Here is a 16,243-nt window from a genome sequence, read left to right as displayed (position 1 = left end):
AGTATATATATAATATTAATATTAATATTAATTATATATATATATATATATATATATATATATATATATCAACACTGCGCCACCGCGGTGGTAAAAATCTGCCACCGTCACAGCCCTATTCGCAAAGTCAGAGTATTCTGTGACAGAACACTACAGCCAATACTGATCCAGCAGCAAGAGGGACAAGATTCCCTGATAGACAAGTCTGTCTCCAAAAGCTGAAGAGACTTTGCTAAAAGGAAATGGAGGTGTGGGCTTTCGCCCAGAAGTTTGGACAAGGGCGGACAGGCTGGGTTGTCAGGATGCGGACATTAAGGACATTTTAACCTCTGCTTGGATAAACACCTGGTAACATCATTGGATTTATGGATCTTCTCCAGGTACTTGCAGCTCCACTAGGAGGGAAAGGTAGTATACCACCACCAGACTTTACCTGCAGGGACTGTCCCATCCCCACCTCCCTTGGCAAGTCAAGTCCTGGACCCTTCATCGATTCCCACACTCGAGCAAAAGTCGAGAAGGAGGAGGGCAGCAAGGTACACTCCTGTCAATCCTGAGCCTGCTCCAGAGGAAGTAGCTCCAGAGTCCGCTTCAGAGGAGGTTGTTCTAGAGCCTCTTTACAAGATGACCACCAGCCCAGAGTCTCTTCATAAGATGGCTGCCACACCTGAGCCTCCAGCTGTTTTGGCTGCCACATCAGAACCTGTTATGCCACTCCTGTGTTCCCAGTCATCGTGAACCTTGCAATTGAACACAATCAGGCATTGCAAAGACACTTGGGGCTGATCGCTAGTTTGGCGGATCCACCGCTGATTTCGGCCAGAGCAGCTGGTATCTCAAGGGCCTCAGCCTCAGAATCCAATCCAGAAACCTGACCAGTCCAAGAGCCCTCAGAGTCCACTCCAGAGCCCACTCCAGTCTGGGAGCCCTCAGAGTCCACTCTAGAGCTGTTCCAGTCCGGGAGCCTTCAGAGTCCACTCATGAACCCACTCCAGTCCGGGAGCCTTCAGAGTTCACTCATGAACCATTCCAGTCCGGGAGCCCTCAGAGCCAACTCCAGAGCTGCTCCAGTCCGGGAGCCCTCAGAGTACACTCCAGAGCCCACTTCAGTCTTCAAGTCCGCTCTTGAGCCCGCTCCAGCCTTTGAGTCTGCTCCAGAGTTAATTCCAGTCTTCGAATCTGCTCCTGAGCCTGCTTAAGTCTAGAAGTTCACTCCAGAGCTTGCTCCAGTTTACGAGTCCGCTCCAGATCCTGCTCCAGTCTATGAATCCACTCCTGAGCCCGCTCAAGTCTACGAGTTCATTCCAGAGTTCACTCCAGTCCACTCCAGTCTGCTCCAGAGCCGGTTCTAGTCCATGAATCCACTTCTGAGCCCACTCAAGTTTATGAGTTCACTCCTGAGCTCATTCCAGTCCATCTGCCGTATGTCACACCCATTAGCTGGAGTGTCCATGACAGCCACCAGTGGGCACTCCTCCCGTATCATTGCCTATTGCCTGTGGACTTTATTTCCCATCACCCTTTGCTTGGTCTATCAGGTCTCATTGTTTCCAGCTGTGTGTCATTAGCCTTGTTAATTCCCCTATTTATACCCTATGTTCACTTAGCATTGGGTGCTGTAGTATTGCACTGTGTTTCTGTTTGGGTTTTGCTGACATCTGTTTTTTTGTAGTACCCTGGGCTGGTGCTCTCAGTCTTTTGTCTTATGTGACTCTTATTTAAAGCTGCACTTGGATCTTTCGCAAAGTCCCAGAGTATTCTTTCATAGATTCACCAAATATTTTCATAATTTAAAATGTACAATTTTAAATTCTAATGTAGGAACCACTGAAATCACAAGTAGGTAAAAGCACATAATCATGGTAAGATGGTAATTATATTTGCAGGAGTAGTGTGTTGTTTAGGTGTACATTTTTCTCCTGCACGTAAAAATATGAAATAGTCCACATAATTATTAGTGAATGAGACCAAGTTTACTTAGAACAAAGAAAAGACTACCATTGTTTTGTGTTTCAGATCTCTATTACCTGCAGGAAATGGACGTGATCATCTGTGTGTAAAAGCTGCTCCAGTTCAGCATTTCTACTCATCAGATCATCAATCTCCTTCTCTAATTGCAGTAAGAGTCCTTCAGCTCGACTCACTGCAGCCTCTTCCTGAGCTCTGATCAACTGTATCACCTGAGAGCGGCTTCTCTCAATGGAGCGGGTGAGCTGAGTAAAGATCCTCTCAGTGTCGTCCACTGCTGCTTGTGCAGAGCGCTGTCAGACACACATCACAATAAGCACTTACTGCTGCCTCACACAGCCTGAAAGACACAATGAGCTTCAACGGGAATGAAAGTCAAACTCACCTTATGAGACTTCACAGCGTCTCTCAGCTCCTGGAGCTGATTCTGTCTCTCCTGAATTCCCTGCTGGAATTTTCTTTGTGTTTCTCCCAAAAGCCTCTGTTGGGAAAACGAAAAGGCTGTATAATCTCAGACACCAAATCAGTATGTAAGTACATTTCTAATACTTTCATGATAATGATATGGGATTTTGCATATGGCAGCCCATAGAACCGCTTACAGGAAAGTTATGAAATTTGGCACACAGAGAGAGGACAGTCTTAACAATAAAAAAACAGCAATTTTGGAGTCTCTAACTCAAAAACCCTCTAGCGCCACCAACAGTTCAAATTTGCACTCACATTTCTGCTAATAACTTTGGCACAGTGCCACCTAGTGGTTGGGAGATATGAAAAATGGCTACGATGTACTGAGACATAGCAAGCGAAATGATATCCAGTATTCCCATTATTGGCATCGGCCAATTTGAATTTTGTAAAAAGCTGTATTTTATGAATGCATTTGCATATCCTTATGAAATTTGGTATCTGAAGGTAATCAAAACGTTTCAGGGGAAACAAACATTATAATCAAAATTATAATGAAAATGTTTTCAAAACAACTCCTAGACCGCTGGTCAGATTTTCACCAAATTCATGTCAGATTTTGTCGATAGACGAAATGGTTTGCGTTGAACGAATCTTTGAATTTGATGACATGATGCCAAACTGCATCTGAGGCTGTAACTCTGACACAGTCACACCAAACTTTCTGTGTCATTGTCACCTCACACTGAACACCCCGCATACATTTTATAACAACGCCACCTATTGGCCAAAAGTGATAAACCATTAAACTAGTGAATAAACTAGTCATATAGTGGTTTTATTTATGATTTGAGTAAAATCTTAAAATGTCTTTAATTATTCATTGCTGCAGTTGTTCTGGTGCTCAGTGTCATTTTTACCTCCTCATTTTGCCTCTGTTGTGCTTGGCCCCTTAATTGCTGCTTGCAGCTATATTTTAGCATTAAGCATTAGCACATTAGAGTCTAATTTCAGTTCATACCTGTTTCTCTGTCCTTTCTGCTTCAGCTGTTACAGTGTCATGGTTTTTATGTTCGTCAATCAAACACGGAAAACAAATGAACTGCTGGTCAGTACGACAGTAGATTTCCAGTTGTTTGTTGTGTTTTGGGCAGATCATCTCATGGAGTCGTCTAATGGGATCCATCAGATTGTGTCTCCTGTCTTTAAAGAGATTCTCATGTTGTTCAAAATGACTTTGACAGTAAGAGTTCAGACACTCCACACAGGACTTGACCGCTTTGTATTTCTTCCCAGTACAGACATCACACTCCACATCTCCAGGTTCAGCTGTTTGTAAGTCTGTCGTCTTCAGTTTCTCCACCATTTCAGCAATTATGACATTCTTACATAAAGCAGGTCTTGAAGTGAAGGTGTGTCTGCACTGAGGGCATCTGTAGACTCTCTTCTGTTTCCAGCAGTCTGTAATACAGCTCATACAGTAACTGTGTCCACAGGGAATAGTCACTGGATCCTTCAAGAGATCCAGACACACTGAGCAGCTGAACTGGTCCTGAGAAAAACTGGCTTCTGCCATTTTAATAGATGTACATACAAACAGAGATGCACATACAACAGCTTGACAACACTTCAGTGACACTCAGCTGACAAACTGAAATATTTCCTGGTTCTGTTTCAGTAAAGTGTGAAAAACCGGTATGTCTGCATGGTTTGACTCACCTTTATAACACTGTAACATGACACTGAGTTTTACACTTTAACATTTACTTACACATTACATTTACAATATCCCATTCTATGTAATTGAAATGGTGGTATGTGAGCATCTATTGTTAATGTATATATTGTTGAAGTATGTATACAGTGCATACATATACATGCATACATATGTGTGTGTGTGTGTGGGTCCATACAACGAACTTGCAGAGTTTCTTCTTTACAGGTAAGCTAAACTTCGAGTTAACTTAAAATTATTCCTAATATGATGGACCTTTTTAGAAAGTAGACTAATTTTGTACTTCAAAGAAAAGTATGTAATTTTGTGATTTACCTTGTAGCTGGTTGGTTTGGTTTATGGCTTATAACGTTTTAATAAAGAGCTTTTTTTTTAAATCCTTATGGGAAAATTAACGGAAAAAATACTTCTGCAACCTGAAATAGTGGCCACGAAAACTAAGGCGCTCTATATTGTGTCTAATTTTTTCAGCCCATCTCCCTGATTTCCTTCATCCCTGTTGGCTAGACCGCACTCTACACCTAAGTGCGACTGGCCTCTCAGGGAGGTTCGTTTACTAGATGGCATGTCTGCTGATGAAGGCATGGGTACTGCCGTGATGTTGGCATTTTTAACTGTTTCAGGGACTTTTGATCGACTGCTGTTGGTTTCCGAGTGTTTCAGAATGAGCTATCATGAACAACTTGAACTGCGGCTTAACATTTCTACTCTGGACACAAATGCCATGACATGTTGCATCAAAAGCACATAGAAACCAGTGAAAAACAAATGTAAAAATGTATCCAATTTCACTGTAACATATCCCCCATCATTTCTAGACTTTCATGTTGAAGTTTGAGATTCTTGTTTTTGCTGTTTAATTAGGCCAATTTTTCCCAGGTGTTTCTAGTTCTCTCATTATCCCTTGTGTTTATATGCCCTGTGTTTTCCCTTGTGTTAGGAATGTGGAAATCAGCTTCTGAGGTATTCCCATTACAGTTCCAGAAAAGATGCAAAGCTTCCGGAGTGTTGAAAACAGCGCAATCTGGTGGTCAGTAATAAATAAAGCAGCCAAAAGCCAAACTGTTGGATGAAGCTGCCACCACACCAGCCAAAGTTTCATTGTGTGTTTGTGTGTGTGTGTTCAATTTCTCCCTCTGATAAATTAATCTACGCATTAAAATGTCAATAAATGCCAGTATAAACGAATATCAATATGGTGTAATAGAAGAACAACGTACACATATGAATAACAACGTTGTACATGTCAAGTATTTTGCCTTGAATAATTTGTATTCTACATGTTTGACTAGGTATTTAAAAATGTAACTGAAGTTTGAATGAAAACTCGTAAAAGATGATTTGGGGTTCGAACCTTCTGACAAGCAAAGTGAAGCACGCACGTGACTAGAGAGAGAATGAAGCTTTCTTTGTTGTCAGTCGTGTGAAAACAATACACCCCCAAAACGAGGCTTCACTGGAATCTATACTGCGTGCTTGATGCATGCCTCAAAGCTTTTAATCACTCATTTTGGGGTCAGTCGTTGTGGATGTAACCTCTGATTTGGATGTCTCCAGTGTTTCCATTTCCTTCCGTGTTCCATGTATTCTTGTCAGGGTTATCCTTTATGTTTTTGTTTAATTTTAGTTCCCTGTTTCCCAGTTTCCTGTTTTGTTCTTTCATTTATTAAACCTCTTGCATTTAGAGCCAGGGGTAGCATAACGGGGGAAGGTTAGGACAGTTCCAAGGGCCCTGATCAGAGAGGGGGCCCGACGCAAACAACCCCCGGAACACAGTTTCTACCGAGGGTGTCCGAGTTAGTATGCTGTTCAGGGGGGCCAGAAACCATAGGGGCGTCCCTGTTTAGAGCCACACCCGTCTGTCTGCCTTCCTTTTTCTCCCTGCCTCTCTTGTTATTACAGAATCAAGCTGGCTTCTCTATATATTCAGAATAAGCATTATTTTCTCACATCTTAGAAATGATAAGCCTATTACCAAGCATTAATTTCGATCTGCAGTCTAATAAAAGTTAAACAGAAAAATAAAATGGTTTACAACTGCACTGAATCGTCACTGTTAAAAAATGTCTTCAATGTAAAATTTTGAATGAATTAAAATAAATATCCAAGTTCTCACTAGGTACAACTTCATATTACAAGCTGACTAAACCTAAGAATTTCTTTCTTTCCTCTTTTTTTTTTTTTTTTTTTTACAGTTTATCTAAATACTCTGCATAATGAAAAAATGTGACACTTGTTAATAAAATACATTTTGGGTGTATAGTATACAATTGAATAACATGTAATATAGTTGTAATATAATGTTATTTAAAAATGATGTTGGAACCATATTTATTTATATTTATGTATGTATTTATTTATTTAACAATATTCCTAAAATTTGTTTGCTTTAATGATGATGCCATCACGCACAGTATTTTATTGGTAAAAGGCCAGTTGGAAGAAAGCGAGCTATTTCTCTCATTTTCAGAATGTATTAGTAGTAAACACATCAGAAAAACAAAACGACTGCTGCATTTAAAGTGTGTGTGTGTGTGTGTGAGGCAGATTACAGAGACTGTTTTCCTGCTCCTCCCAATGCTCAGCGAAGCATATTTCCTCTCTTACTGTTGATATAGGTCTACTCTAAAAAAAAAAAGCTTTTACACGGCAGACTCCTCTGATTCATTGCCTTAGAATCAGAAATTCAGGGGGTGTTCACTGCATGCTAATATTTTCCAGGCTTTGTTTTGTTTCCTGGAGACTGAAATTAAAAAAGCTTAAGGGCAAGTGTCCTGGAGTGTCATACTGATGGGGAACTGATTCTCACTCAGTAATCTGCAACAAAGACTCGGAGCCGATTACAAACCATGGATGTTTTAAACCCAGAGGACTACAGCTATGAGGACTATTATAACGCAGAAGGACTTGAGGGATTTGGGCTCTGCAAGAAGACACATGTAAAGGAATTCAGCCATGTGTTTCTACCTGTGTTCTACTCCATTACTTGTGCATTGAGCATTATTGCTAATTTTACCCTTCTAACATTGTTCATCAAATACAAATCTCTGAGGAAGGTGTTGCCTCTGCACATGGTCATATCGGATATTCTTTTCACACTCAGCCTTCCCTTCTGGGCAGTGTATGCCAGCAATGAGTGGATCTTTGGTGATCTAAGCTGTAAGGCAATCTCATTGGTTTACATGGTGAGTTTGTATAGCAGCAACCTGTTTGTTGCTAGTCTGAGCTTGGAGAAATTTATGGACCTTGCATGTGTTGCTTCTACCACCAGCATCTTCAAAAGTCCAAAGAGGAATACTATCGTGTGCATTTTGGTGTGGCTTTTCTCAGTTTTGGGTGCGGCTGTTCCTGTCAGCTTCGTTGAGACGCAAACGTTGCACGACCAGTACATTTGTACTTATCACTTCAATGATAAAGTCGGTTGGAAAATCTATGCAAGATTTCAGATGAACATACTTGGGTTCGTCGTACCGTTTCTAGTGCTCCTATTCTGTTCCATCAGACTACCATGTGTTGCTGAGGTGAGGAGCGCGTTCAAGGTGTTTAGACACGAAGCTGGATTCACCGTCATGTTTTTTCTCCTTTGGTTCCCCTACAGTGTGCTCATTTTCCTGTATGCTTTGCAAGACCTTCACATTTTTTATGCATGCACCACTAACATACACTTTGACTTTGCCATTCATGTGACAGAATGTATCGCTTTCATGCATGTTTTCATCAATCCTGTTCTGTACATCTTTTTAAACAAAAAAGTCTGGCGACGACTCAGAAATGCCTGCAAAACCCCAAGGGAGTATCTGCTTGAGGAATCCAACAGTTCATCTGTCATGTCAAGTCAGGGCAGAGCTATAGAGTTGAAGGCGGTTCAGCGATATCAAGCTCATGACCTGAGCATTAGTGCTGAACGACCTAATAACTTCTTACCTGAGCCAATGTAAAAGCTTCATTTCGTTTATCGCAGCTTTTAATAGTTATGCCAACAGTGCTGTTTACACTGCACTACTCTTTTCACTGTTTATGTTAGCTTGAGTTTATATGCCAATACATAATGTTTTCAGTAAAATTTGTTGAAGTTCTTTCCACAAGCAATGGCTGATTTAGCAAATATAAAACCAAAGACAAATTCATGCATGTGTGAGCCTGTGAGGTTTCCAAAAAGGATCAAAATACTGTATATCACCATTTTGCTGTCTAACTAAAATGCTCATGAATTGACACTGCTTTCAACAGTTCAGTGATTCTGAGATATCAGTTCACCCAGTGGTCTTTCCCCAACATTCTTATCATAAAGATAACGGTAGCCTTGACCCTTCACCCTTCAGATTAAAAATTACTCCGTTAGAACTTAGGTGCACAATTTAACAATGCTCAATGGATATTTAGCCTTTTTTATTTTTATCTTCAAGAACTTCAGTGAAGTTTGGATAGATGTGATGTTTTGATATCAGAATCAGAATTAATGGAATTTTTCTTGGTAGTCAAGCACACAATATGCACACATTCACATTTGAGGCATAACTTCACTGTTGTATACAAAATATATTTATTACAATAGATATTTAAAAGAAACAATAATGTATTCCACTTTTACCAAAGCTGCTGTGATATTTTGTTTATATTATGCGGTACATTTTGCTTATATTGTTATGCAAGACAGTGGTATTTTGAAACGTTTTAAACCTATTTTTAATAGTCTTTATGTCTTTACCAGGATTTATTTTAATAAATTATCATTTAAAATTTAGACATTAAAGGAGTCATATGATGCGATTTCAATTTTTCCTTTCCCTCATGCTGGACACATGGAAAACTTAGACTGTATGATGGAAACACAGTATGGTAAGGGGCGTAACATTTCTGTCACACGCTTGAGGTATTCGGCCAATTACAACGCACTGGATAGCTGGCCAATCAGAGCACACCTTGCTTTTCAGAACGATGAGCTTTATAAAAATCGACGCGTTTCAGAAAGGCGGGGCATAGAGGAGAAACAATAATGTACAGTATGTGGAAAATAATGTGTTTTTTGAACCTTAATCCGCATAAACACATTTCATTACACCAAATACACAAAATAATGTTCTTTTTAGCAACATCATATGACAAATTCCAAATGAAAGAACCAGGCCATACCATTTTTTGACATAAAATGGTATTTTATATTTGGACTTTTTAAAATCTTTTCCCAGAAATTTACAATGGAAGGTCAAATTCAGTCTTTATAAGTTGTTTAAAAGCCTTGTCTCTCATAGCAAAACACAAACTAACAAAAAACCTGTATCAATAATGCAAAGTTCAAGGCCCATTTAAATGATCGCTCTCCAGCTCAAAAAAGCGAGGTTACAGTTTATGACAGCAGTTCACCTATGAACATGTGTTACCCGTTTTTTATCAGCTGTATTGTATCAGGACGTACAGTGGCAATCACTAGGGCCTTTATTAACATTAACAGCTGAAAAGAGAAGTCTGAAAGCCTAGATGCATAGTGAATGGTGTATTTTTGAGGAGGTAAAATTGAAATTGCAATTGTTTAGCAAATGTTTTAGTTTCAAAAACTTTAGAGAAAAGGGTTCTTTCTACGAAAACAGTTTAAATTATCAAGTATTCTGAAGGTACCAGTTCAAATTCTAGCCAAGAGGACTTTCTACGTGAAGTTACTATGCTCTCCTTGTGTCTTTGTGGGATTCCCCCACAAATCAAAGACATGTGGCATAAGTGAACTGGAGACATTAAATTGTGTGTGTGTGTGTGTGTGTGAGCCCTGTGGCCACAGCATCCCTATGCCCCTACAGAGAATGAGCGGATTTGGAGAATAGACGGATGTTAAAGTCAAATCACAATACATGTGTATCCTGTATACACTGGTTTGTTTCCATGTATACTGCCTTAGTCTTCAGTCTGTAACTGCATGACTGACCTGTAAACTGATTCCAGCAAACCTTAGTAAATCATGTTGCACAATTTATTTAAATACTTTCCTCCCATAAATTTAGCGTCTGAAAGAGAAACTCCTACAAATGCATATGCATTAAGGTCAGCTGTAAAATTAACTGTCTACACCTTTTCATTGCTAATGTTTCACTGCGTGTCTTTAGTAAATCCTGACAGTAGTTTTTTATTGTCAAAAGAGGATTCGCGCTGGTGCTAGCTATTGGTAAATCTTTATTAAAAGTGAAATAAAGCCATTTCTCAGATGGTTCAGTGGAGAACAAAATAGTGGTCAGGCAGGAAGAGATCAAAGCTAGCAATCAGTGCACATGAGATCAAGAGCAGGCAAGTCTTTTTTTTTTGTTTTTAATAAACCAAGACCTTACGTAGCATCAATGCAGAACTGCATACACAATTCCTCTTCAGTGCAACACAGGGAGACGGGCTGTATCATGAAAACGTCTGCTTTTGCATCAACACAACATATATCTGTCACAGTGCCCGAGTTTGGTGGTTGTAGCTTGAAAGCTCTAGGAAGAGATAGTGTTTACATTTTGGCTCAGAAGAATAATAATAAGTTTAAATAGTATATCAGTAAGTTGGCTTTCTCAAGCCAACTTAACTAGATAAAAAAGTTTGTCGAGACAAACTTTGAAGTTGGCTTGAGAAAGCCAGACCAGAACGTTTGAAAAGTTTAAAAAAGTTTTAGAAGTTTAAAAAAGTTTTAAAAGTTTGACGGTTTTCAGTCTGAAATAGTTTTCAGTTTAAAATAGTTTGAAAGATTAAAGTCTAAATGTTCGAAGGCAATACAGTCTATTAGAAAAACAGACAGACAGACAGACAGACAGATAGATAGATAGATAGATAGATAGATGAATATGTTTCATGAACATGCGTTAGAGATTGATGCGGAAGTGAAGAAATTGCTAAATGAAGTTATTTTTGTTTTTCTGTGCACAAAAAGCATTTCCATCGCCTCATAAAATGAAGGTTGAACCACTGGAGTCACATGGATTACTTCACTGATGTCTTTACTACCTTTCTGGGCCTTGAAAGTGATAGTTGTGTAGGCTGTCAATGGAGGGACAGGTGGTGTTGGGGAAAGTTACTTTTAAAAGCAACGTTACTCCACAAAAAAAGTAACTAATTTACTTTACTTAGCGTTACTTAGTTACTTTTTATGGAAAGTAATACATTGCGTTACTTTTGCATTACTTCTGGGGCTTGCCTATTTGTTTTTTTAATAACAAAAACCCATTAGTTATATTTTTGGCAACTGTAAAGTCATTTGAAAAAGTAACTCAGATACTTTATTAGTTACTTAAAAAAGTAATCTGATTACGTAACTCATGTTTCTTGTAATAAGTTACTCCCAACACTTGTGAGAGGAACCTCTCAGATTTCATTGCAAATATCTTCATTTGTGTTCCGAAGAAGAATGAAAGTTTTACGGGTTTGGAACAACATATGGGTGAGTAATTTATGACAGAATTTTCCTTTTTGGGTGAACGATCCCTTTAAATATTTCCACGGTAGGTCACTGTGTGTTTGCATTCAGATGCCAAACTAGAGTTACGCTGTTTCTTGCAACTTTGAGTGGTTTATTCCGGCAACAGTATATTGTTTACTTGCTTTACATTTTATTAGCAAAGTAGGATGAAGCACCCTTTGGGCTGGAAGAAAATGACATACACTGTAGGGTCCTCCACTCATCATGATCTATCATGCAACGAAGGCGAAGTCTTACTAAATGTGGCATTACGTTATGACCTGTTGTAGTGTTTTGAAATATACTCCACCTAACTTCAAGGTAACCTTTATTGCACCATCAAGGTCATGTCTAACTACTGCAACCAGATCTCTCTTATCTCAATGATAAGAATACCTTTGATCCTTTCCCTTCTACATCATTACATTATCTGCAGAATGTTATGTAGGCGCTAGACAGTATATACTAAATTCAGCATAAGCTATTCTTCACTGCTGTTTTCTCACAGCTACCCATAGTATGTGAATAATTAGTATTAAACTATTAATTTAGCTCATAGTTTTATTAATCTTTTGTTCTTGCAGTTTGTGATTTAAATCCTATTTTGGTCACATTTTTGAGGACAAATTTTCACTATTAACTAACTATTAAGTACAACCTTTGTCTCAATAAACTTCTAATCTGCTGCTTATTAATAGTTAGTAAGGTAGTTGTTAAGTTTAGGTATGGGATATGATTAAGGGATCTAAAATATGGTTATGCAGAATAAGGCATTAATATGGGCTTAATAAGTAATGAACAGCAAACATGCTAGTAATATGCATGCTAATAAGTGAGAAATGGCCCCTAAACTAGTGTTACCCCTATTTTTCCTTTTCTCAGACCATTTGTTAGTTAATATAGAATTAGTTTTAGAAATTAAATGGTTTAATGTTTATTAAAAGATGATTACATAAATTATCTGAATAGTGTCTGATGTTGTAAAATATGGCACAAAAAAACAACAACATAAAAACATGATATAATTACAAAAATGGTAACTCCAGAGACAAAAACTAATATTGTAGAGAAACTTTAGAGTCACTGAGAGTCATTTCCTCCACTGCATGAGGTCACGTGATGAGAGCAGGGGCGGGGCATTAACACAGTTGCCAAGAAAGAGGAATTAAAAACAGAGCAGAGCGCAGCCAAGAGAACGCCAAAGAGGAACATGGGCAGCCTCCTCCAAATCCTGCTTGCTCTATTCATCTCTGTCATAGGTGCCCTCTACCTTCTGGGGTCTTTTCGCCGCAGACGAGCTGGAGAGCCCCCTCTAGATAAGGGCCCTATTCCCTGGTTTGGCCATGTGCTGGAATTCAGGAAGGACACGGCCAAATTCCTGCAGAGAATGAAAGAAAAACACGGAGATATTTTCACAGTCCAGCTGGGAGGCTTTTATTTCCATTTTATCACAGATCCACTCTCTTTCGGCTCTGTGGTCAAAGAGGCCAGAACAAAGCTGGATTTTACTAAATTTGCAGAACAGCTGGTTGCGAGAGTATTTGGCTATAATTCCATGGAAATCGAACACAAGGTTCTCCAAGCATCAAGTACCAAACATCTCATGGGAGATGGTCTGGTCGTCATGACTCAGGCAATGATGTCCAATCTTCAGAATCTGATGCTCCATAGCGTTGGATCAGGAGATGACAAGCAATGGCAAGAAACCGGACTCTTTACATACAGCTACAACATTGTGTTTCGCGCTGGCTATCTGGCTCTGTTTGGGAACGAGTCGGTCAAAAGTACAGGGACTTTGGACAAAGCGAAGGAAATTGACCGGCAGCATTCGGACGAACTTTTCAAGGAATTCAGAAAATATGACCAGTTATTCCCGAATCTGGCTTATGGTGTCCTGGGACCTAGTGAGAAGATGGAAGCCGAGCGTTTGAAAAGGCTGTTCTGGAGCACGCTTTCAGTGCAGAAGATGAGATCCAGAGACAACATCAGCGGCTGGGTCAGTGACCAGCAACAGGTGAGAGACGAACAGGGCATGCAGGAGTACATGCAGGATCGATTCATGTTTCTGCTTCTGTGGGCCTCTCAGGGAAACACGGGTCCTGCGGCTTTCTGGCTGCTCTTGTACCTGATGAAGCACCCTGACGCAATGAACGCCGTGAAGAAAGAAGTCGAGGAGATTCTCAGAGAAACGGGGCAGGAGGTGAAACGAGGCGGGCCGCTGATTGACCTGACTAGGGATATGCTCCTTAAAACTCCCATCCTAGACAGCGCAGTCGAGGAGACCCTCCGTCTGACAGCTGCCCCGGTCCTTACGAGAGCCGTTTTGCAGGATTTGACCATCAGCATGGCCAGCGGACAAGAGTACAAGATCCGTAAGGGTGACAGAGTGGCGGTTTTCCCCTACATAGCCGTTCAGGTGGACCCAGAAGTTTACCCAGATCCCTACACCTTCAAGTATGACCGTTTTCTCACGCCAGATGGAAGCAAAAAGACTGATTTCTACAAAGGTGGAAAGAAACTCAAGTACTACAACATGCCTTGGGGAGCAGGAACCACTATGTGTCCGGGAAGATTCTTCGCCACAAATGAGCTGAAGCAGTTTCTCTTTCTCATGCTGTCCTACTTTGACTTTGAGCTGAAAAATCCCAATGAAGAGATTCCAGGTATTGATATCAGACGATGGGGCTTTGGCTCCATGCAGCCAACTAAAGACATCCAGTTTAGATACAGACTCAGATTTTAAAAGGTTTCATCTTAATATTATTCTGTGATCTCACACTGACGCTTCAACAATATTCCTTAATGAAAGCGGGCTTTAAAACGGACATGCTCACATTTACTAGGTCCTAAATTATCCCGAAGTATCTCACAACCTGAACGTTTCAACAGTTCAATGAGCTTGTATTTACTCTGTGTTGCCCAAAGACTGTATCAGTGCACAGCATACATAGGAACAGGATATTTATAAAAAAGGGTAATTTTGTGCATAATAAATATACCTTTATAAAAATATCAACATATTGTGCTGATTGCTTGTTTGCTATTTAAGAGAAAAACAAGATATATGAGGTATATATTATATATAAAATAAATATATTAAACTCCTTGTCTTTTTGTTGTTCCTTATTGTGATTCTGAACCAGGGAAAAAAAGACTCATATAGGGTCAACTTTATTGTCTTGACCTTTGCACCAAGGAACTTTATAACAAAGGTTCAGTCTGCAAGGCCTGAAAATAATAAAATTAGTATATAGTGGTAAAATAAAACATCAGTTCTGTCCACTTCATTTACTCCACAATATGTCAGAGATATAAGTTCTTATATATTAATGTTAAATGTAATATAGGACAGATTGGGACTAGTTGTCACATGAACAAGAGCTACATCTTAGCTGTAATATTTGAAGATTTTATGTTTACAGTTATACACATTTGTTTTCCCCTGCAGTGGTTTTGTTTATTGGTTTCTAATAGTTCAAATTGGTGTGCTGAAAATATATGTGGTACATTTTTCCCCTATTTTTGTTTTTCATCTAACATTCCAGGAATTTGTTAAAATGTGAATTTAATTTAATTTGGTTTGCTATATATATATATATATATATATATATATATATAAAACATAGAACACTTGTGCAAATAAAGAATCTGATGTGCTGTTCAGCCGTACAAGTTAGAAGATGATTACAGAACAGATTTATTATTTTTAATGCAATGTCCCAGTCTGCAAAGTGCACAATTGCAAAGTGGTGATTTGTGAGTAGTGATTGAAATGTGCTTAAATCTCCTCAAAAATGAATAAAATACCTTAGCAAATATAAATACATATAAATGATCATTAAAATCTATTGTCATTGACAACATGATGGATATGCATCTAACTGTTGCTTCTAAAGGTCATTTATGACCCTGCAAGAGAGGAAAAGTTTGCTATGCTTTTTAGAGTAAACATTTCAGGGACAGTTCACATGAAAATTCCACAGTTCAACGAAAATTCTAACATCAATTACACAACCTCATGTTTTACTAAACATGTATGACTTTCTTGAAACACAATGTTAGTGGAGTTCAAATTGTTTTATACCCCAATGAGTTTTATAGCATAATATTTAAAGTGTAAATAATTAAAACAGTTAAAAATATATGCCAAAAAATGTTTGTAATGACATGAGGATGAGTAAATGATGATGGAATTTTCATATTTGGGTGAAGTGTCAAACTCTGCTGCATATCTAAGACTATTTAAATTAAAATATTTTTGTGAATTGCCCCACGAACTAAAAACGAACTGATTAATTCCCAGACAAATTACAGTGATAAAGTGACAAACGATTCGTAATTGTAAGATTTGTAATCTATGGAGCAAATTTTCTTTGCTTTCTGTCTTCTGTTATACATTTTTGAAAAATTATTAGATTGACGAAATCTGCATTCCACAGTACTTGTTTACAAGTGCGGTGTATTGCACTTCGGTTTCATAAGGAAGACAGTTTAACATGTTTACATTCTATCTGCCTTTTATGGGAGTGATAAGATCTTGTTTTTCTTAGGAGGCATGAAGCTTCTGTTAAACAGGAAGGAACCATGAGTGTCAGGTCAGTTTATGTAGGCAGGAAGTTCCCTGGTAATTGGAAGAAGAAAAAAATCAGCATTAACCCCCAGGAATTTCTTGTTAGAAGCTGGTTTACCAGCATACTCTTTCTGGTAAAAGACCA

At 38.9% G+C, this 16,243-nt stretch overlaps 3 protein-coding genes across 3 annotated transcripts in view; 2 read left to right on the top strand and 1 right to left on the bottom strand.

The window, feature by feature from the left end:
• The window catches only part of ftr01 (finTRIM family, member 1), a 10,194-nt gene extending 6,242 nt beyond the window's left edge, over nt 1–3,952 (bottom strand). Inside the window, exons 1-3 of the mRNA XM_016451690.1 lie at nt 3,398–3,952; nt 2,354–2,449; nt 2,028–2,261 (exon numbers count right to left, since the gene is read on the bottom strand). Of these exons, the coding sequence (XP_016307176.1) occupies nt 2,028–2,261; nt 2,354–2,449; nt 3,398–3,952 (885 nt within the window). The remainder of the gene's footprint in view (nt 1–2,027; nt 2,262–2,353; nt 2,450–3,397) is intronic.
• A 2,897-nt stretch (nt 3,953–6,849) lies between these two features.
• LOC107661913 (atypical chemokine receptor 2-like) lies at nt 6,850–8,470 on the top strand. The gene has a single exon (XM_016451701.1). The coding sequence runs from the start codon at nt 6,961–6,963 to the stop codon at nt 8,047–8,049; it is 1,089 nt and encodes a 362-aa protein (XP_016307187.1). The 5' UTR covers nt 6,850–6,960; the 3' UTR covers nt 8,050–8,470.
• Nucleotides 8,471–12,660: 4,190 nt separating this feature from the next.
• Nucleotides 12,661–14,586, top strand: LOC107661909 (5-beta-cholestane-3-alpha,7-alpha-diol 12-alpha-hydroxylase-like). The gene has a single exon (XM_016451697.1). It carries the CDS (start codon nt 12,739–12,741, stop codon nt 14,269–14,271), a length of 1,533 nt encoding a protein of 510 aa, XP_016307183.1. The 5' UTR covers nt 12,661–12,738; the 3' UTR covers nt 14,272–14,586.
• The last annotated feature ends 1,657 nt before the right edge of the window (nt 14,587–16,243 follow it).

Source organism: Sinocyclocheilus anshuiensis, unplaced genomic scaffold (assembly GCF_001515605.1).
Source record: "Sinocyclocheilus anshuiensis isolate Anshui unplaced genomic scaffold, SAMN03320099.WGS_v1.1 scaffold723, whole genome shotgun sequence".
In the NCBI taxonomy this organism is placed as follows: Eukaryota; Metazoa; Chordata; class Actinopteri; order Cypriniformes; family Cyprinidae; genus Sinocyclocheilus; species Sinocyclocheilus anshuiensis.
The sequence above is the reverse complement of the archived record's forward strand: the minus strand, read 5'-3'. Positions and strand labels throughout refer to the sequence as shown.

Excerpts from the sequence above, each read along its gene's own strand:
- LOC107661913 (XM_016451701.1), top strand. The coding sequence starts at position 6,961 with ATGGATGTTTTAAACCCAGAGGACTACAGCTATGAGGACTATTATAAC.
- LOC107661909 (XM_016451697.1), top strand. The coding sequence starts at position 12,739 with ATGGGCAGCCTCCTCCAAATCCTGCTTGCTCTATTCATCTCTGTCATA.